The following is a 21,320-nucleotide window of genomic DNA, read 5'->3' as shown; positions in this document are numbered from 1 at the left end:
GATCATATAGCTAGCAAGTTGAACTCATTTCTTTTTCATTCCAACACTCAGCCTACTGCATATACCTCAAATCATTGTATTGAAACAGAAATGGCCAAGTGAGAATTGGAAGGTCCTCAGAATTAAAAGCTACAAAAGAATCAGGCTACGGACTCCACACATCTGGAGTAGGACTCAGCAGTGGCTCAGATTGGTGTGGGAAAGTGGATCTGGGAGGTGAATTTCCTGCCTTTGATCGCTAGGTGTCTGTACAGTCCTAACATAGGAATTGTGTGGGAGATTGGGGCTGGGAGAAGAGTAGAGGATGAGAGAAACGTTGTGCATTCATTTCAGCTGTTTATTTATTGTCCAGGTTGAATGGTCACCAGGTGAGCCCTAAATGTGTCTAAGTGAAGGGAGTGAGGAATAAAGTAAAAGGGAATAAAATGAAAGGAGATCGAAGGAGAGAATGAAGAGGGGCAAAGAGAGGGGTAGGAGATGTCAATAACTTTTTTTTGAGGGGAGGGGGAATAGAGAAGGTGATCCTTGTTGAGTGTCCAGGAGTGAAGGATTGGTGCTTCCACAAGCAAAGTTCAATGTTTGTTTCAATGCAAGATTTGAGGCATATGCAGTGGGTTGCATGAAGAAGGAATGAGGAAGAAATGAGTTCAACTTAACCTCTGCTTGCCTCCGTTTCTTATGTGAAAAATGATAAACCATTTCACAAGGTTTAACTGTGTGCCAGACATTAGGCTCACAAAGGAGAAAAAGGCACAATCCCTATTCTTAAGGAGCAGTGGGGAGTAGGATGTGACTGTTAGTTAAGTCTGTTAACATGAGCTGGTGAGAGCTTTTTGAAAAAGCCAAGCATTTCATTTGTTTGTAGGAATTAAATAGCTGTCCCATATGTGACTTATGTTATATTCTGAATACCTTCCTACTCTTTCCTATGGGGACAACAGCCTTTTACTTAGGGGACTGAGGTAAGGGTCAGGGTATAGAGTTTAATCCAGTCTGACCAAATGCATAGATCCAGAGCAGTGGGATCCTTAATAGAGAGAGGACAAAGCACCCCCAAGTCTTGAGGGTGCAGCAGCTGGTTGTATTGTTAGATGCAGCCTTAATGTTGGAGGGTAGCTCAAAAAGTGAAAGTCTGACTTTGTGCAATGCTCCTGAAAAGTTGTCTTCTGATTATTTTTGAAGATTTCACATGATTAAAACACAACCCCCCAAACTCATTACTTTTTTTTGACTTACCAATTACAGTTAATAACAATTTTTAATTATTGGGACATTTCCCCTTGTGTTGAATAAAAAAATGGTCTTTCTCTATTTTATGCTGTTCCTTTTAGAGTTATTGATGTTATTATTGTCTTGTGTGAGGCAGTTATTCAGAATACTTGGGTTCAACTAATTTGACCCTTAGCCTAGTTAATAGAATTACAAAAAATAAGAGTGAAAGAAATAGAGACAAAGAAGAGGTGTTAAGGATTTTTTTTAAGGCTTCAAAAAAAGGGTAGGTGGGTGAACAGAGTTCTGAGCCTAGAATTTTGAAGAGTTCAAATCCAGCCTCTGACACTTACTAGTTGTGTGACCTTGGGCAAGTCACTTAATCCTGTTTGCCTCAGTTTCTTCATCTGTAAAACTTGAGAAGAAATGGCAAACCCCAAATGGGGTCACAAAAAGTCAGACTTGATTGAAATAACTGAATATTTATAATATTTATATTATACCAAGTACTGGGCTAAGTGTGAGGGACCCAGAGAAAGGAAAAAAAAAAAGATAATTTCTCCTAAAAAGAGCTAGTAATCTAATTGTTGTCTACAGAGGCAACATGCAAACAACTACATATAGAAAAGTTGTAGATAGAATAAATTACAGATGATCAACAGAGGGAATGAACTAGAATCAAGGAACTCAAAGTAAGGATTCCTGTAGAAGGTAAGATTTTGTTGTTGTTGATATAGTTGTCTTCTTGTTTGTCCTTCTTTCTGGGAGAGGACCATGACATGAGGGGTTTTAGCTGGTAAAAGAATAAGCTTGATTAGGAATTTAGGGTACTATAAAAGGTAAAAACACTACTCACTTTCTCCCACTCCTCTCTTATTCCCCTTCTCAGCTGCTACTCTCTTGACCTTAAGTCTTTCTCTCAACCTTAGAAGACACAAATTGTTCTCACCTTTCCCAATCACCTATTTTCTTCTCTACCCAGCATTTTCTCTTATCTCTCTTGTAGTTTTATGAGCTCAGGCTGAGCTTCAGTATTTAGTTACCCTCTTGTCCTTCAGCTGGGTGGATTTCCAGATTATCCCATTCCTTGTGATTACTGTTGCAGGATTAGAGAATTAACTCTTTCCAAATGACCAACAACTAAACTAGGCCACCTTTCCAATCTTTCTTGCTTTTCATCTGTTGTAGCTAGGGGTTGGACTGGAGTACATACCTACAGAGCACAAAGTAGAGATGAGCCTGAGAGGGCACACAAAAAGCAACGCTGTTCCTCAATATTATTTAATATTTTATAGGAATGCTATTATTAGCAAGATGAAAAGAGAAGTAAATTAATGGAGTAAACATAGACAAAGAAGGAATAAAATTGTGCTTATTTGCTGATGACATAATAGTTTACCTAGAAGATCCAAGAGAATTAGCAAAGAAACTAATTGAGGCAATAGCCGTAGAAAGTTTCAGGCTATAAAATAATCCTCCCCAAAATCAATTGCATTCTCATATAATAATCACAAAATCCAAAAGGCAATGATAGAAAGGGAAATATTCTTTTTTTTACATTTTTAAAATTAATTTTATAATTATAACTTTTTTGACAGTACATATTCATGGGTAATTTTTTACAACATTATCCCTTGCACTCACTTCTATTCCAAATTTTCCCTCCTTCCCTCCACTCCCTCCCCTAGAAGGCAGGCAGTCCCATACATGTTAGATATGTTATAGTATATCCTAGATACAATATATGTGTGCAGAACGGAATTTCTTGTTGCACAGGAAGAATTGGATTCAGAAGGTAAAAATAACCTGGGAAAAAAAACAAAAATGCAAACAGTTTACATTCATTTCCCAGTGTTCCTTCTCTGGGAGTAGCTCATTCTGTCCATCAATTAGAACTGAATTAGATCTTCTCTTTGTTGAAGATATCCACTTCCATCAGAATACATCCTCATACAGTATTGTTGTTGAAGTGTATAATGATCCCCTAGTTCTGCTCATTTCACTCAGCATCAGTTCATGTAAGTCTCTCCAAGCCTCTCTGTATTCGTCCTGCTGGTCATTTCTTACAGAGCAATAATATTCTATAACATTCATATACCATAATTTACCCAACCATTCTCCAATTGATGGGCATCCATTCATTTTCTAGTTTCTAGCCACTACAAAAAGGCTGCCACAAATATTTTGGCACATACAGGTCCCTTTCCCTTCTTTAGTATTTCCTTGGGATATAAGCCCAGTAGTAGCACTGCTGGATCAAAGGGTATGCACAGTTTGATAACTTTTTGGGCATAGTTCCAAATTGCTCTCCAGAATGGTTGGATTCTTTCACAACTCTACCAACAATGCATCAGTGTCCCAGTTTTCCCACATCCCCTCCATATTCAGTATTATTTGTTTCTGTCATCTTAGCCAATCTGACAGGTGTGTAGTGGTATCTCAGAGTTGTCTTAATTTGCATTTCTCTGATCAATAGTGATTTGGAACACTTTTTCATATGAGTGGAAATAGTTTCAATTTCATCATCTGAAAATTGTTCCTATCCTTTGACCATTTATCAATTGGAGAATGGCTTGATTTCTTATAAATTAGAATTTAATATAAATTTCTCATAAAATAGAGTCAGTTCTTTATATATTTTGGAAAGGAGGCCTTTATCAGAACCTTTAACTGTAAAAATATTTTCACAATTTGTTGCTTCTGAAAGAGAAATATTCTTAAAAATTACTATAAAAAGCATGAAGTATTTGGATTCAGTCTACCAAAGTACATTTGATACTTCTATCATTAAATTACAAAATATTACTTCAAGAAACAAAGAAAAAGTTCCTGCAAGCTCTTTCTTCCATTAGTGAGTTCTTCTAAGAAACATCATTTTGGGGAAGAGCCCTAATTAATGATTCTCCATATTTAGCAGAATGCCTTAGCTGCATCCTGATTGCTGCCTAGGTTTCTATTGTTTGCCTATGTCCAATGATTGTCTTTCTTTTTTCTTCAATTTGTATTCCTAGAATTTAGCATAAAGCCTGGCACATAGTAAGCTTTTAATAAATACTGGTTGATTGATTGAAAATAACTTAAATAGCTGAAGGAATATTCAGTATTCATGGATAGTCTGTGCCTATGCAATGATAATGATGATACTTTCATAGAGGGGAAAGGGAGGGAGAAGGGAAAGAGAAACAGAGACAGAGAGAGATGGGGAAGAGAGAAGAGAAAGAGACAGACAGACAAAAACAGAAACAGAGAAAAAGAAAAATGACAAGATTTGTTAATTGATTGGATTATGTGGGTTAAAAGTAGGGAGTTAAAGATGATACTCAGATTGTGATCCTGGATGACTTAAAAACATGATTATACTTGACAGTAATAGGGAATTTTGGAAGGGGGATGGATTTGGGGGGAAGAGAATCTTTATAGGGAATGATCTGTAATGAAATCCATGATGATGTAGATTGGAACCCACCCATGTCTGCCTGCTCATTCTGTTGACTCGGTGGCCTGAAAATAAGAAGTGGAGGAACAGACTCATAGATCATTGCCCTGAAATGCAAAGCAAGCCAAGAACCAGATGCTATAGCCCCAAGGTGATCTGGGCATCAGAGTTTGGGCACACAGGGTACAAGGGAGAAGGGCAGAATTTCTCTGTGGTTCTTGCTCAGCTGCTGGTGTACTGGTTCCCTGGGTCTCAAGGTTAGGTTATAACTATCCTGAGAGATCTCTAAGGGACAGATGGAGAGATGCTTAGCATTTGAATAGCTACAGGAGAATACAGAGTAGGTGAGTGTTGGGCCTTCATCAATAAGAAAGGCAGACTTCTCTGGTATGAAGGGAGAGCCAAAAAATTTACAGGAACTTTCCAAATGTGGGGTGCTCTAAGCCCCACAACTCCCTCTTCTCTCCTTTGTCTATCAAGGGAAAGATGAGGAGTGATAAATTTTATAATTTTACCTTTCCAACCCTTCCTGTCCCCCCCTTGATTAAGTATCCCTTGAGGTAATATTAAAGTCTTATTTTGGAAACTACTGTCCTCAAGGACAGATCAAGGCAGAAACCTTGTTCATCCCTTTTGCTTGCAGGTAATGGTGACTGGAGGAGATTCCCCTGTTCTGTAGGTCAACTCCATTTTGTCCTTGAGGGGAATTCTCCATTCCTTTCTCCCCTCTCCCTTCTCCCACCCCAGCTTTGTTCTCTTAGAAGATAACTGGGGTCCAGGATCTAGTTCTGACTTGTGGGAATTAGAGAATGAAAGGGGTTGGAGTCTTGAAGAATGGGTTCCAACCTACCTAATATTCCCATTAAGGGAAAGTTTGTACAAATAGGAGCAGTTATCCTCCATCCTATTTATAAACACAAATTGGGCCCTATGAACATGTCTAGAGCCTCTGGAAGGGATGGAAGTCTCTTCATGGAGATCTTTTCCAGACTTCCTGAGGCAGGAAAAAGGTTGAAATAAGTCCTTTGTTAATTGTTAAAACCCCTTTCCTTGCTAATATATACTTTCCCAAATTGATTTCATATTTACCACTCCTGCTGTCTATTTTACCTCCTCATTTTGTGCATAATCTGTTCTCATAAATAAATGTGCTTTTGGGGGGGGCAGTGAGGTAACACAATGGATAGAGCACCAGCCCTTTAGTCAGGAGGACCTGAGTTCAAATGTGGTCTCAGACACTTAACACTTCCTAGCTGTGTGACCCTGGGTAAGTCACTTAGCCCCAATTGCCTCAGCCAAAAAAAAAAGTGCTTTTTGGCAAGGATATTGCCTTGTTAATTCTTCACATGTAAATTGCTAGTGAACCCCATCATTTGGTGCCAGACCCCAATCTCATCATTCGGTGCAAATTGCTCTCTTCAATCCCATTACCAGAATTTAGATCATTTAGTTCAACTACTCCCTTTTACAGAAGAGGAAACTGAGGCTCAAGAGAAGCTTCTCTGGATAATTTGAATCCAAAGGAGTCCTATAGCCAACTGTTGCACACTGCAAAACTCTTTCCCTCTATGAGTGTGTGTGTGTGTGTTGGTTTTGGGAGAAGACTACATCAAATAGATATCACAACCTCACAAGCACAGTTTGAAGTGATTTAGAACATCTAAATCATGATGGAGTTATTTTTGAACAGGCTAAAATGGTACAAAGGGTATGTAAGACCTGAAGAGATTGTGTGATCCTGTGATTTATTTTCCCCATTCATTTGATTAGTCCCATGGGCATTATTCAGTGCTTACAAACTTGAGGAAAGGATACGAGGAAAGGTAGCAAAACATCCCGCTTCCCCATTTCCCTACATTGTTTAATAGGCAATCTGATAGTTCTAGCAGCCGTAGCTATTGCTGTTTCTACAAGGTCTAGCTGTGGCAAAGATCAGGGGGCTGGGTGTTGGAGTAGGTCCCAGTGAGCTCTGAGGCTGTGGGACCCATTCCTGCTTCCTTCTCTTCCCCAGCATCTCAGTCTCCATGGGCTGGAACAAAGACATTGAAAACTGAACAGGAGATTCCTCCTGGTATTAGAGAGGAGAGGGTAAATGAAGACTTGGAGAGAATGAAGGAAAGACAGATGACAGAGGGCTCCCAGTCCTGCTGCCCCTTAACTCAAGGAAATGCTTGGGCGCTGCTTCTGGAGAACCTTGGAGAAACACACATAGACAATAAAGCATCACAGTGGGCCCTTTGAATAACGAGGGATCATGCATCCAGAGAGGCTGTGGAGCATCCTTCCTTCCACTGTATTTTGTGCAGGGGTTCTCAAACTTCGGCCCGTGGGCCAGATGCAGCCTGCTGAGGACATTTATGCAGCCTGCCGGGTTATGGCCAATGGGCTGAGGGGTGGAGACAGAGTGTGAGTTTTTGTTTTTACTATAGTCCGGCCCTCCACAGTCTGAGGGACAGTGAATGGCCCCCTATTTAAAAAGTTTGAGGGACCACTATAGCGTAGGAGTGTGTGTGTGTGTGTGTGTGTGTGTGTGTGTGTGTGTGTGTGTGTGTGAAAAGAAAGGAAGGAGAGAAATGTGTCCTGGAAAGTGGGAAAGAGATAGCTCATACAATGTCAAAGCTAGAAGGAATCTTAGGGATCGTTGAATCCATCTTTCTTATTTTATAGAGAATGAAAATGAAGTCAAAATGGGAGAAGGGACTTGTCTTGTCTGTGCTGGTGGTGTATATGAAAACTAAAAGGCAATCTCCTAAGTTCCAAGCTCAATTATTTCCACTTGTATAATGTAATAATAACTAGCATTTATATAATGATTCAAAGTTTGCAAAGCACTTACAAATATTAACTCATTTGATCTTCATAATTGCCTTGGGAGAAGGTCCTATTATTATCCCCATTTTACAGGTAAAACAGGAAGGAAAGAAACAGGCATTCATTAGGCATCTGCTATATGCAGAGTTCCTGGATAAGCACTTAACAAATATTCTTATTTGAGCCATTCCCCAATGAAAAATGGTCAAAGGATAGTCAGTTTCAGAAGAAATCGATGCTATCAATAATCATGTGAAATTAATAATTACTCTAATTCACTAATTAGCAATTATTCTAAATTACTAATAATTAGAAAAATGTACATTAAGACAATTCTGAGGTACTACCTCACACCTACTAGATTGGCTAATATGACAGAAAAGGAAAATAACTGCCGAAAAAGATGTGGAAAAACAATTGATGGAGTTGTAAGCTGGTCTAACCATTCTGGAGAATGATTTGGAACTATGCCCCAAAGTCTATAAAACTGTACATTCCTTTTGAACCAGCCCTATAATTGCTCAGTCTGTATCTCATAGAGATCAAAGAAAAAGGAAAAAAGACCTGTATGTATAAAAATATTTAAAGCAGATCTTTTGGAAATGAAAGGGCTGCTTATCAATCAACTGGGGAAGTAGCTGAAAAACGTGTGAATATAATTGTGATAGAATACCATTGTGCTGAAAGAAATGATGAGAAGTGGTTTCAGAAAAACATGGAGAGATATACAAACAGATGAAAAATTAAGTGGGAAGAACTGGGAGATCCTTGTGCACAGTTGCAGCAATAGTGAAACATTGATCAGCTATGATAGACTTCCCAATTCTAATCAATGCAATAACTTACCATAGTTCCAAAGAAATCATTATGAAAAAGTGCTATCTATCTTCAAAGCGAGAACTGCTGAATTCTGAGTACAGATTGAAGTATTTCTTTCACTTTCTTTTTTTTCTTGTTTGTTTTTTACAATATGGCTGATGCAGAACTATGTTTTGCATGAGTTCACATGTGTAGTGTATGTTATATTGCTTTTCTTCTCAGTGAGTGGGTAAGTGGGTAAGAAGCTGAAGGGAGAAAGAATTTGGAACTCTAAAATAAAAATAAATGAATATGATAAAAAAATTTTAAAATAAATTTAAAAAACCCTTCAAAATATCTCACTTGATCCTCATAACACCCTCGGAAATAGATGTTATTTTTATTTTTTCCCTGAGGCTGGGGTTAAGTGACTTGCCCAGGGTCCTACAGCTAGGAAGTGTTAAGTGTCTGAGACCAGATTTGAACTCGGGTCCTCCCCACTTCAGGGCTGGTGCTCTTTCCACTGCGCCACCTAGCTGCCCCTGAAAATAGATGTTATTATAATTCTATTTTACAGATGGGAAAAACTGAGATAAATAATAATAGGCTTATTTGTTCAAGGTTACGCAGCTAGTAATAGTCTGAGGCAAGATTTCAAGTTGGATCATCCTGACTCGAAGTCTTATGCTCTATCCACTCCACCTTCTTGTTGTTCCTCTTTGCTCTGAGTTCTGGTTTGATCTGGTAATGAGTGCATGACTATTACAGAACTGGTCCACTGATGTCCCTCTATGTCTCCAAGGCCTAGCCCATTAGGGCTGAATTCCTTTACTCTGTGTTGGCTTTGGTCTTCTAGAGCTGAGAGGAGGATCCAAGACTCCAGGTTAGTTCAATACTCCTTCTTGGGGCTAGAGTTGATTAATGGTGCTTAGGATGGTACTTAAGTATATATAACCTTATGACTAGAGCCACTGACTTATGGGTCTCAGACAGACTCCATAGCCTCCCTCTTATCTTTGCTTTTTTAAAAATTAAATTTAAATGTTATTTTCATGAAGATTTTCCTTCTCTTACACTCTCCCTTCCTCAATCGAGAAAACAAGGAAAGAAAAACCACTTCTCTTGCAATCATGTATAATCAAGCAAAAGAAAATCTTCACATTGGTTATATTAAATAGCTATCTCCTTCCCTCCTTCTTTTTCTCTATTATCTATCCATCTATCCATCCATCCATTTAGCTAGTTAGCTATTTCCTTTTCTCCTTCCCTCTATCATCTCTCTATCCATTCATCCATCCATCTATATCCTTTCCTCTTTCCATCTATCTATCCATCTGTTCATCTGTTATCTCTTTCCTTCATCCCTTCCATCTCTCTCCCTTTCTTTCTCTTTCTACATATCTGTCTCTCTCATCTGTTCATCTATTATCTCCTTTCCTCCTTCCAGCTCTCTCTTTCTCTTTCTATATATCCATCTGTCTGTCTTCTATCTCCTTCCCTCCTTCTATCTATCCATCTATCTTCTGAATATGTTATCTTTTTGTACTGCTCTTTAATCTCTGGTTGAGCTTCCCAGTCCTGAAGTCCTTGGGGAGAGGTGATGGTGTAATGAGGGAAGGAAATAGGTTTGGAGTCAGGGAAGCTGATGTCAGATCCTAACTTTGCTGTTTACCTTGTAGTACTGAACAAGCCATTAAAAGCATTCTGGTCTTCTGCGTCATCATCTGCAGAATGGGGAGGTTTGATGGGATGGCTTCAAAGTTCCGTTTCAAGTCTAGATGTTATTACCCCATGTGCAACCATTTCATTGTTACAGCAGAGAGTAGAACTCAGATCTCTTGATGTTCCCCTCTCCCCAGTCCTATCCTTTCCCCCCTATATCATTGAGGCATTTGGATTAAGAGCTAGGGGATCAGCTTAGGTTCACCATGTAGAACTCTGGTGCTTAAGGCCTGTGTCTTCTGCAGCTTTTCTATTTGAAAAAATTGTCTTTTCAATTAACAAACATTTATTTTTCTCTCCATCCCACATCCCTTTCTCCACCAAAACAAAAACAACCCCCAAAAAAAGAGAGAAAAGAAAAGAAAAACAAAATCCTTGTGACAAATATATTTAGTAATATGAATCCTACCTTGCTCATGTCCCCTCCCCCAAATTTGTATCATTCTATACTCTGAGTCTGTCCTCTCTCTAATAGGTGGGCAGCATGTTACCATTAGTTCTCTGGAATTCACATAGTATTTAGGAACCTTACTATGACCTGTATACTTGATCCCATTCCTTCCTGACTTCTTCAATAGATGGCTCCCATAATAATCCCTCCTTTCATTCTAAACTCAGTTTTTCCAGATCTACTGGATCATTCTCAGTTGACTATAAACATGCTCTGGTCACTCCCTTCCTGGAAAAAAAATAAACAAAGGCCTCTTGCCTGACCTCATCTCCCCTTAAGCTTTCATTCCATATTTCTCCTCTCTCAGCCAACTCCTGGGAAAACAAATCTGCCTGCATTCCATTGTCTTCATTTGCTCTCCTCTCACTCATTCTCAACCCCTTATATCAGACTTTGGACCTCATGACTCAAATGTAAATCATCACTTTTAATGACCAAATCTGATGATTTTTTCTTGGTCCTCCTCCTTCCTGATCTCTGGGTGGCATTTGAGACTCTTGATGACCTCCTCCTGGACATTCTCACCTTTTGTGGTTTTCATGAAGCTCCTTTCTCTTGGTCTCCTCCTCCTCCTCCTCCCAATTTGACCTCTTCTCAGCCTCCTTTGTTAGATTATCATCCATACCATGAGCCCTATACCCCATAGCTTTGTCTTGGGCACCTTTCTCTTTTTCTCTACTTTCTCTTACTTAGTGACCTTCTTAGCGCCTATGGGTTCAATTACCATCTCTGTGAAGATTTCTTGGATCTATATCCAGCCTTAGTCTTCCTTCAGAGCTCCACTCCTCTATCACCGCCCACTTTTTGAACATTTTGAGCTGGATGTCCTGTGGACATCTCACACCCAATATGACCCAGACAGAACTCTATCTTCTCCCCACTTCTTCTCTTAAAACTCCTGGTTTCCTTTAAAACTTAGCTCAAATGCTGCCTCTTCCATGAAGCCGTTCTTGATTTCTCTAGTTGCTAGTGACTCCCCCACTGTATAGCTATATCATTATTTGTTCCTATCATCTTAACCAATCTGACAGGTGTGTAGTGGTATCTCAGAGTTGTCTTAATTTGCATTTCTCTGATCAGTAGTGATTTGGAGCACTCTTTCATATGAGTGGATATAGTTTCAATTTCATCATCTGAGAATTGTCTGTTCATATCCTTTGACCATTTATCAATTGGAGAATGATTTGATTTCTTATAAATTAGGGTCAGTTCTCTATATATTTTGGAAATGAGACCTTTATCAGAACCTTTAACTGTAAAAATATTTTCCCAATTTGTTACTTCCCTTCTAATCTTGTTTGCATTAGTTTTGTTTGTACAGAAACTTTTTAGTTTGATGTAATCAAACTCTTCTATTTTGTGATCAATAATGATGTCTAGTTCTCTTCTGGTCATAAATTCCTTTCTCCTCCACAGGTCTGAGAGGTAGACTATCCTCTGTTCCTCTAATCTACTTATGGTCTCATTCTTTATGCCTAAATCATGGACCCATTTTGATCTTATCTTGGTATATGATGTTAAGTGTGGATCCATATCTAATTTCCGCCATACTAATTTCCAGTTTTCCCAACAGTTTTTTTCAAATAATGAATTTTTATCCCAAATGTTGATATTTTGGGGTTTGTCAAACACTAGATTGCTCTAGATGTACCCTTTTTTGTCCTTTGTACCTAATCTGTTCCACTGATCGGCTGGTCTATTTCTTAGCCAATACCAAATGGTATTTTGGTGACTGCTGCTATATAATATAGCTTTAGATCAGGTACACCTAGACCACCTTCCTCTGACTTTTTTTTCATTAGTTCCCTTGCAATTCTCGACCTTTTATTCTTCCATATGAATTTTGTTGTTATTTTTTCTAGGTCATTAAAATAGTTTCTTGGGACTCTGATTGGTATAGCACTAAATAAATAGATTAGTTTGGGGAGTATTGTCATCTTTATTATATTCTCTCGGTCTATCCAAGAGCACTGAATGTCTTTCCAATTATTTAAATCTGACTTTATTTTTGTGGCAAGTGTTTTGTAATTTTGCTCATATATGAATTAATATTTTTGTTAAAAATTAGTGTATTTTCAGCAATCTCTGGCAAAAAACTACAAGTTTTGGTGGCTGAGAGAACCCAATCCTCTATATTTCCTATAGATTTAATGTATCAACATTCCCTTTTTTGACTTTCACACCATTTTCTAGGAATGTTATCCTTGTGAAAGTTGAGGATTCACTATATATAAAAGCACTTCAAGCCTTTTAATGGCACCATGGGGAGCTGCTCAGTCCTGAGACTGATTCTTATTGGACTGAGAAATTGCAAGGACATCATTAATTATCACTTTGACTGTTCTTCCTTAGAGATTCACGATCTTATAGAAGGCCAGAGCTACATGTGACTTTAGAGACGATTTATTATTTTCTTTTCATAGAAGAAACTGAGGTCCTTAAAGGAAATATAGAAAGTGCTGGGGCTCCTGCCTGCACTCTGTGAAACATATTCCAACAGTCACATTTTCTAGGGTCTGGTAGAAGGAATGGGAATTTTGGGAATGGGGCTGCAGATACCTCAGAATTCTAAGTATTCTGAAACTCTCACTAGATACTTATTCTATTTGTTACTTCTTCTAAGTCATTGGTCAACATCCCAAATGTGCTTTCTTTGTCCCCAGGAAATAAGGTTAAAGAGTGACATTCCTCTCTAACTAATCAAGGATGGACCAGACCAAATTCCAATTCTACTGGCTTCCTTTTCTTGCCTTCCCTCTCTTGTTACAACTTGGGGGAGGGTGTTCAGAAATGCCTGATGTAGAAGTCCCTTTGAAGGAAATTAGAGTTTCTAAGAGGCAAAGATAAGGAAGGAGGGCATTCCAAATATGGGATAACAGCTTTTCAAAGGCATAGAGAAAGAAGATTGACTGATCAAGGTCTGAATAGAAAGGAAGTTGCCCCAAATCCCTCATTTTTTGAAGCCACTTTTGACCTTGTGGTCTTTCCTATGAAAAACAACAGCTGTTTCCTCTTGCTGCCCAAAATGCCAAGAGTGTCTCCTACCCCCCACCTAAAGCTGCATCCCAAGGGTTATCAGGGATCTATATCTTTTGTCTTTCTCAGGCGCCAGGAAAGAAGGCAAAGTCCCTCTAGTCTCCACCTTCTCTGGAAATGAGGTGTGAGACAGGATTGTAAACAATCAAGGGAAGGGGGATGAGAATGTAGGGAAAAGTGAGAACGTTTTCTTCTGAAAATTGAAGTTCTTGGATTCAGGAGTGGAAGTCACCTTAAAGAACATCTAATCCTGCTCTCTAAAGTTATGTAATAGCAGAATCTGAGGCTGGGACAGAGGAAGTAACTTGCCCAGTTACTTAGTGAGTAGAGGAGTAGAGATAGATTTATAATTCTACATCTCCTGGTACCTGCCATGAAAAAGGTATTTAATAAATCTTGGCAGCTGATCCCCCGAAGATTATGACTTCCTCAAGACTTTTTGCCTCCTTCTGTATCCCCAGGACTTAGAGAGGTGATTAGTATTTATTAAGCACTTCATGAATGTTTATTAACTGACTGAAGGAAGGATTGACTCTGAATTTAGGGATATTTTGATTATCTTGAATCACCTTTCACTATTTACCTGAAATTGGAATGACTTTCCAGTAAGGGAAGGTGAAAGTTCTACTAAAGCATCTGCCTCTAGCAATGGGGATATCTGAATCATCCCTGTTCTTTGATCTCTGCCAGGATTCCTTGGCTCTGCCCAAGTCTCTAGGGCAAGGAGAGCATTGGATGGAGGAAGACATGTGAGAGGGATCAAGCCCTGTAGGGAGCATGACCTTGCATATCCTCATGTACTCCTTAGGGCTCTTCCCATTTCTCTGGACCAGAGCTCTTTGCTCTTGATATTTGTCTCTTTCTCTGGTTTCTTTTCCCTCTTGGGAATGTGTTCCATATTAGAATATAAGTCCTCTAAAAATAGGAATCAATTCACTCCCTATATATCCCCGTTGTCTAACACAATACCTACTACATGGCAGACACTTCATAAATCAGATTAATTGACTGATCAAGGAACTGACCAATATTACCAGTCACTGCTCCTCCCATGTTGAAGTCTTCTTCTTGATGTTTCCTGTGGATAGGAAGAAGGGACTAAGGCTGGTTAGTGCCTTCTAACCAGCAACCCATTTTTTTTTGGTCAAGAAATCAAGGGCCAATAATCATAGCCAACATTTAAGATTTACAAAGCATTTTATATACAGTCTCATTGGAGCCTCACAACAACCCTGTGAAGTAGGTACGCTAGATATTATTGTGCTATTTTACAGATGAAGAAACTGAAAGAAGCTCAGAGGGGTTAACTGATTTGTCCATCTTCACACAGCAAGTAAGAGATGGAGGTGGGGCTCATTCCAAAGCCTTTTTCCTGACCCACTCGTGAAGCCCAAGGTGTCCAGGTCCTGGAGAGAGGAATCAGTGGACAGAATCCAAGCATCTGATTTTAGGACTCCAAGAGTGGAAACCCTTCAATGTGAGAATGCTGTTGGACTGGGCCTCAATCTTGTGATTCCTTTACTGAATTTGAGTAGTGAAACTGTCCATTCTTTCCTGATTCCACTACAAGTTGAGCTGAAAGAGATTCCAGAAGTAGAAGGCTAATAAAGACTGCTCTGAGAGGAGTAGCAAGAAATCTCAAGGAAAGTTTTTAAAAGAATTTGGAAAAATAAGATTATTCAGTCTACCTCCAAACAGTCAAATTTTGGGAGTTTTGAGTTTCTCTTGGCACCAAGGGAACCCAGTGCTCAATTCAGTCCAGACCCCCTGGAATGGGTTATCCCAGTACAGTCTACTTGGGGCAGTGTCTATTCCTCTTCTGCCAATCCTATCCTATCAACCTTAAACCCAGACCTCCTGTAGCTCAAGCTATATACTGGGATATCTAAGATAATATTACATTACAATAAAAATACATTACATACAAGAATAATGCATCTGCCTGCCAAGATAGGACCTACAGCAGCAATCCCAAACTTGAAGCTACTCCAGCCTTGCTCAGGCATCTTATGTACAAAATTCTGTTTAGCAGAGAACTTTGTACAAAGTAGATATTTAATGTGTTCTTTTAGTTTAATTGGAGCTAAGGAGAGATCAATGGAATCACATAGCCTGATGCTGAAGATGTCTAGATGGTCCCTCCAAAGGAGTCTTGCCTCCATTACTTCCCTCTCTCTCTGCTCCCAACAAATATCTCACCAGGGTGATAATTTTTCTAAACCTATCCCAGAGGAGAACCACAGAAAATCAGAGCTGGAAGGCATGTTGGAAGTCCAGTTCAAGAATCCATTGCACTCACCTTTTTTTCTTCTTGATAATAGGATCAGGAGGGTTGCTATAGCCACCACCAATAGCAACAGGAGGATGATGCATGGAGCCAGGATACGGATCAATGGGATGGAAATCCTGGGAACAAAAAGAGAGGGATACGGGAGAGGGATATTGGAAAGGGAGAAGGGAAAAAGAAAGGGGCATAGGAGAGTGAGAGAGATGGGAGAGGGAGAATCCTTTTCTGATCTTCACCATCAGAGTGAGAGACTAGTCTGCAGCCCTCAGGGAGGAGATCTCAGCTCTGGAGCTCACCTGGACTTTGGGTTCAAATTCCTGAGGCTATAGTGGGAAGTGACCGTCTGGACCACATCTTCTTGGGTTCTTGTCTGAAGAGTCTCTTGGCTCCTTCGAAGGACTGCAGCTCTGGTCCCCACATTTGTGAATGTTGCTGGCTTTATCTTTTCCTGGGTGGAGGTAATCACTTTTGGGTGAACTTTTACTTCCTGCTGGACCCTTCTTGTAAAGAGAGGTTGGAGGGAGGGTTTGGGGGATACATAACTCCCAAGTCCTGTAAAGAGAAAGGAGAAAGCAGAATCCTGTCTTTGGGCCAATAAGCATTAGGAAATGCTATAAGTGAAAAAAAGAATATTTTAATCTCACCCTTTCCCTCATCACCTTCTCTGTACTGTTTCAAACAGGAGTTGGCCTAGATGGGCTCAAAGAAGCCCAAATTCAACTCATTCTGAATGGTTCACATTTCAAGAACACCTGACCACATCTGGATAGAAGTACTTGAGTTCCTCTCTCCATATCACCCCTGGTTATGATCCAGGATAATAAGTTACTTATCATTCTTATCTTCCAAATATGATGTATCAACACACACTGCATATATACATAGAATTTCTGCCTCTAGAGTCCCACCTGTCCTCATATATCCAATCCGTCCACTGATTGGGAATAATATGAACTGTGCAACTAAGCTCCATCTCCTGTCCCAGGAACAAATCATAGGTTCTTACAATCATAGATTTAGAGATAGAAAAGATCTTAGAGATCATCTGGTTTAACCTCCAATATATCACAGAAAAAAAATTGATATCTAAAAAGGGAAATGACTTGCTCAATCCAGCCCCTCTGACTCCAAACCATACCATGACCCCAGATTTTTGCATTGTTCACTCTTAGCTAGGGGAATGCTGGTAAATGTTTAAGCACAGGTTCTCTGAAAAAATTGCATAAAATATACATTTTAAGTTTAATCTGCAATATTAACATTTATCTCACTACTTTCCCAAGTCTATAAATGGAAAAAACAGTAAATCATCCCTTGAACTGTGAAAATTTACACATTTTGAAGTGTAAATACTCCCAGTGAAAAATTGAACAATAGGGTCTTGAGCTAATACAATTCAGTACACCATTGCTCACCTCCTCATTCAATGTACTTTGATTTTATGTTAATGGGCACACTGATCAGGATCATACAGAAAAAGAAGGAGATGGGGGCTAATAACAGGCAGCATCTCTTTCCACTTACCCTGACCTCTATTGACAAGGACAGGGGCACAGCGCACTGCCTTACTGATACAACACTTCTCTAGCATAGAAGTCAGTCCCCATCCCACCCCAACCCTAACCCTCCAAATCAATCACTCACTCAACTCTGGAGACCGAGTTTCCCAAACCTTTACCCCCTGCTGGTCACTCCTTGTAGGGGAAAGTTGAAGGGAGGGGTTTAGGAAGTCAGAACTCTCGAGCCCTATAAAGAGAAAGGAGAAAGCAGAATCCTGTCTTGGACTGATATAACTGACCGTCACAACAGATCTGGAGAGCAGGGGATTCCAAATGAAACTTTCTAGTATGAGGAAGTCCCAGCTCCTCCATCTCTCAGTCAAGGACAGTCAGTCTCTTGTGCTCATTGGAAGGGAGTAAAGATACCTCTCAGTTTTCCTTGATAGAGAGGGAATCCTAGCAGTGAAGCTGACAATCTTCAAATACCAAATCATTGATTCATGGATTTATATCTCTAAGAGACTTAACCCTTTCATTTTATAGAAGGGCATCTTAAAGTCCAGAGAGTTTAAATTATTTATCTGAGGTCACACAGATAGTTAAGGAGATTTGCAATCCAGATTCTCAATGCCCAAGTCTAGTTTTCTCCACTATATCTCTGCCAATATCCCATTTCTATTCCTGGAAGCTTTCCCCTTGTTACCCAGGCTTAAACCCTTAAACTGTTTTTTATTTCTTGCCCTTCATTTTCCACATCCAAATCACCCACCAAGTCCTTGATTTTGTTCTTTCAAAATACACATGTGAAAACATCCATTCCTTTCTCTTTGTTCTGCCAGAAATCATCCTCATTTATGTTCTTGTTAATAGTATAAACTCATTTCTAGGATGTTAAAAATAGAAAAGATTGGAGAATCATTGGATTTAGATTCAGAAAAGGCCCGAGAGACCATCTAAGCTAACCTAGATCATTCCCTACAGATGAGGAAATTGGGGCCTGAAGTGGTTAAGAGACTTGTTTAAGATGTGTGTAAACATTACTATCTGCATTTTTGGATGAGGAAACTTGCCTAGGCTCATACAGCTTGCTCATTCTGCTGCTTATTCTATACTTGCCTTTCCATCCATCACTATGATTGCTTCATTAACTTGCTGGTCTCTGAGGATCCAGTCTGTATCACCCTCTGTAATCTATCCTACCCATAACTGTATAATCTTTGTGATCTTCCTATGATTCCCATTGGATCATGTCATTGCCTTGTTCAAAAATCTTCCATTGTCCTCTCATTTCTTATTTAATTGTAATGTCATCCCCATCCCAACCAAAAATGATTGGGCATGGGCTTCTCAGTTGACCATTCTCTTCCTAGCCAAGCTAACATGTGACACCTATTGGAAGTCTAGGTATAGGAGCAGCTAGGTGGCGCAGTGAATAGAGCACCAGCCTTGAATTCAGGAGGACCTGAGTTCAAATCTGGTCTCAGACACCTAACACTTCCTAGCTGTGTGACCCTGGGCAAGTCACTTAACCCCAGCCTCAAAAAAAAAAAAAAAAAAAAAAAAAAAAAAAAAAAAAAAAGGAAGTCTAGGTATGTTTTCTCCTATACAAAAAAGAAGCCTCATTTCTCCTGACCTCTGGCTAGCCCTATCTAATTTTCCTTACAGTTTTAGCTCTAAGCTTCTGTATGACCCCTGCCCCTTTCCCCAATGAAGTCAATGAGGAGGCAATTGGCAGTTAGGTAGCCCTGTATTCACACAGTTCTGGGTCTAGACTCAGGAAGATTTGAGTTCAGATTTGATTTTAGATACTCCTTAGCTGTAAGATTGGCCAAGTAACTTAACTGTAAATCAGAGATCATCATATCAACCACCTCTCAGGATTGTTGTGAGGCTTAATATGTGTATATGTTAAATATTAAGCATTTATGACGTGCTTAGCACAGTGCAGAGAATACAATATACTTGCTCAAAGTCACCTTGTGAGGGAAAATTCAACATTGCGCCAACTCCATTACTCTCAGAATATATTATCCCTTTTCTTTGATCATCCCCATAGCATCCTTCCCACCCCTAGCTCATCTCGGGCTCAGTCCTCTCAGTTTGGAAGGAGAAAAGATTACCTGGAAAAACAACCACTGTCACCTCAAAAGTCTCATCAGGTCCAAAAATGGAAATCCCACACTGGTATTTCCCTGCGTCCTTCTGGGTGACTTTCCTCATGATCACAGTGAATGTTCCATTTTCGGGATTGTCCTTGATGGACACTTTGCCATTTGTCGCTTCTTTCCCTGCCTCCGTGCTGATGACAATGGCACAGAGACTAAAAATTAATCCATTGTCTTTGCACCAGTATTTTTTCCTTTCCCGATGCTTATCCTCATAGGAGCACTGCACAGACAGAGAACTTCCCTCTGGCCCACTGACTTCCTTCGGACCCACAATGGCTCCATAACCTGAAATCAAGTAGATTCAAGTTGGCAATTCCTGCAGCTACTCAGGCTTAGTTCCTGCAGGGAAGAAGGAATGAGGTCTTTTTCCTCAGCATTGCTCTGATTCTTCCTTTTAATACTCTCTGAGGGCCACCAGTTTCCTGGAGTCAGGAATAGGGGCTCCATTGTCACAAGTGGGAGAATAAAAAGTGTCAGACAAGGAAAGCAATGGACTCAATTCATTGTAAAACAGAGGCAAGAGTAGCCTGGTAACTTGTCCAAGATCTTGAGCTCAGGTGCCATTATGTAGGGACTGAGCATCTCTCCTCAGGAAACCACCAGGACCAATCCTCTCAAGATGGAAAAGGGAAAATGGATATTGTTGGTTTGGGAGCTTTTGGGTGGGGAGGGAGGCTGCAGGGAGGTTGATCAGACTTGGTCTGAAAGATTGGTAATAGAGGAGGAAAACATAATGCCCAAACACAAACTCTGGATGGGCTGGGGTATCTTGCAGACCTCCAGCCCAAACTCCCAAATCCTGGTCCCTCTTATCACACCAGGGGCTTTCTGGGCAAATCCATGCTGTTCTTACCTGGAATGATGATCCACCCCCAGAGTAGCAGAAATCTCATTGTCTGTTCTGGGACTGACTCAGAAGGGAGGGGCAAGGAGATTCTTTGTCCTGGGCTTATAAAGAAGGGTTTGTTGGAGCTAGGTGAGACTCCCACTGATTCTCAAAATATTAGTGGGAGAGTGAGATCACAGCAGTCAGTTTTCCCTTTTATCTATTTCCCACAGAAGCATCATTTCCTCCAGAAATCCCTTAGGCCCCATAGGCAAGCACACACCCATTCCACTTTCCAAAGAGTGAGGAGGAAGGTGGAAAAGGATTGTGCTTCCCATATGGATGGGAGGGATTTCTGTCAGCTGATTCTTCAAGTTTCTTTCCTGTGACTCTCCATTGATCTACCCTCTGTCCTAGTCCTCACAGAAACCAGGACCTCCCCTCTTGGTTGCCTTTTTGCCCCCTTCCCAACCCTAAAACTGGGAAAACACCAAACCTTTTTTTCTTGCGTTTGCTAACCCTGAATAGCCACCACACAGTCTGCAACTAGCCCTGACCACTGCTCAATTGCAGCACAACCTCATATCCATCTCCATTCAAGTTCAAGGGCCCTGATTGAGTAGTATAATGAAAATGACCACGGGGTGGCAGCAGAAGGTTGATAAGAAGACCCTAAGCAGCCTCTGTCTGGTTTTAAATTATGGGAAGGGGAAGAAGAGAAGAGAAGGGTGATGAAAAATATGGATTTTTGTTTTTGCATTTTGTCAAGGAAAATCATAAACCAACTTCTCATATTATTCCTCAGAGACATTGTTCCAGCCCTTTTAATCTTTCTTGAATCTTTTCCTCTCTTTCCTCATCTCCACTTAAAGCATGTACCTGTTCCCGTTCATTGGGAATTAGGAACTGAAATGGAAAAACTCTTTAATTCCTTCTGTTCCTCCAAATTTTTCTCTTCCCCATTTCTCCAGTCTTGGACAAAATGGCCTACCAATTGCTCCTTGTACATGACTTTTCATTTCCAATCTCTGTCTTTGCATAAGCTGCTTCCAGTTAATAAATGTTTATTAAATGCTC

General features: G+C 40.0%; 1 protein-coding gene across 3 annotated transcripts; it reads right to left on the bottom strand.

The window, feature by feature from the left end:
* Positions 1-2,742: 2,742 nt before the first annotated feature.
* Positions 2,743-20,469, bottom strand: CD300LG (CD300 molecule like family member g). 3 transcript variants are annotated; one of them, XM_074261724.1, is made up of 7 exons: positions 20,271-20,469; positions 19,370-19,702; positions 17,395-17,496; positions 16,047-16,302; positions 15,763-15,869; positions 14,489-14,541; positions 2,743-3,015 (listed from the first exon to the last, which is right to left on the bottom strand). In XM_074261724.1, exons 1-6 carry the CDS (start codon positions 20,308-20,310, stop codon positions 14,501-14,503), a joined length of 879 nt encoding a protein of 292 aa, XP_074117825.1. In that variant the 5' UTR covers positions 20,311-20,469; the 3' UTR covers positions 2,743-3,015; positions 14,489-14,500. The 3 variants fall into 3 exon arrangements, with proteins under 3 accessions (XP_074117825.1, XP_074117826.1, XP_074117824.1); XM_074261723.1 differs by lacking the exons at positions 2,743-3,015; positions 14,489-14,541 and adding an exon at positions 14,645-15,038 and having other exon boundaries at positions 20,271-20,467; XM_074261725.1 differs by lacking the exons at positions 2,743-3,015; positions 14,489-14,541; positions 17,395-17,496 and adding an exon at positions 14,644-15,038 and having other exon boundaries at positions 20,271-20,440.
* Between the last annotated feature and the right edge of the window lie 851 nt (positions 20,470-21,320).

This window comes from Sminthopsis crassicaudata, chromosome 4 (genome assembly GCF_048593235.1).
Source record: "Sminthopsis crassicaudata isolate SCR6 chromosome 4, ASM4859323v1, whole genome shotgun sequence".
In the NCBI taxonomy this organism is placed as follows: domain Eukaryota; kingdom Metazoa; phylum Chordata; class Mammalia; order Dasyuromorphia; family Dasyuridae; genus Sminthopsis; species Sminthopsis crassicaudata.
This window is presented reverse-complemented; position numbering and strand designations above follow the sequence as displayed.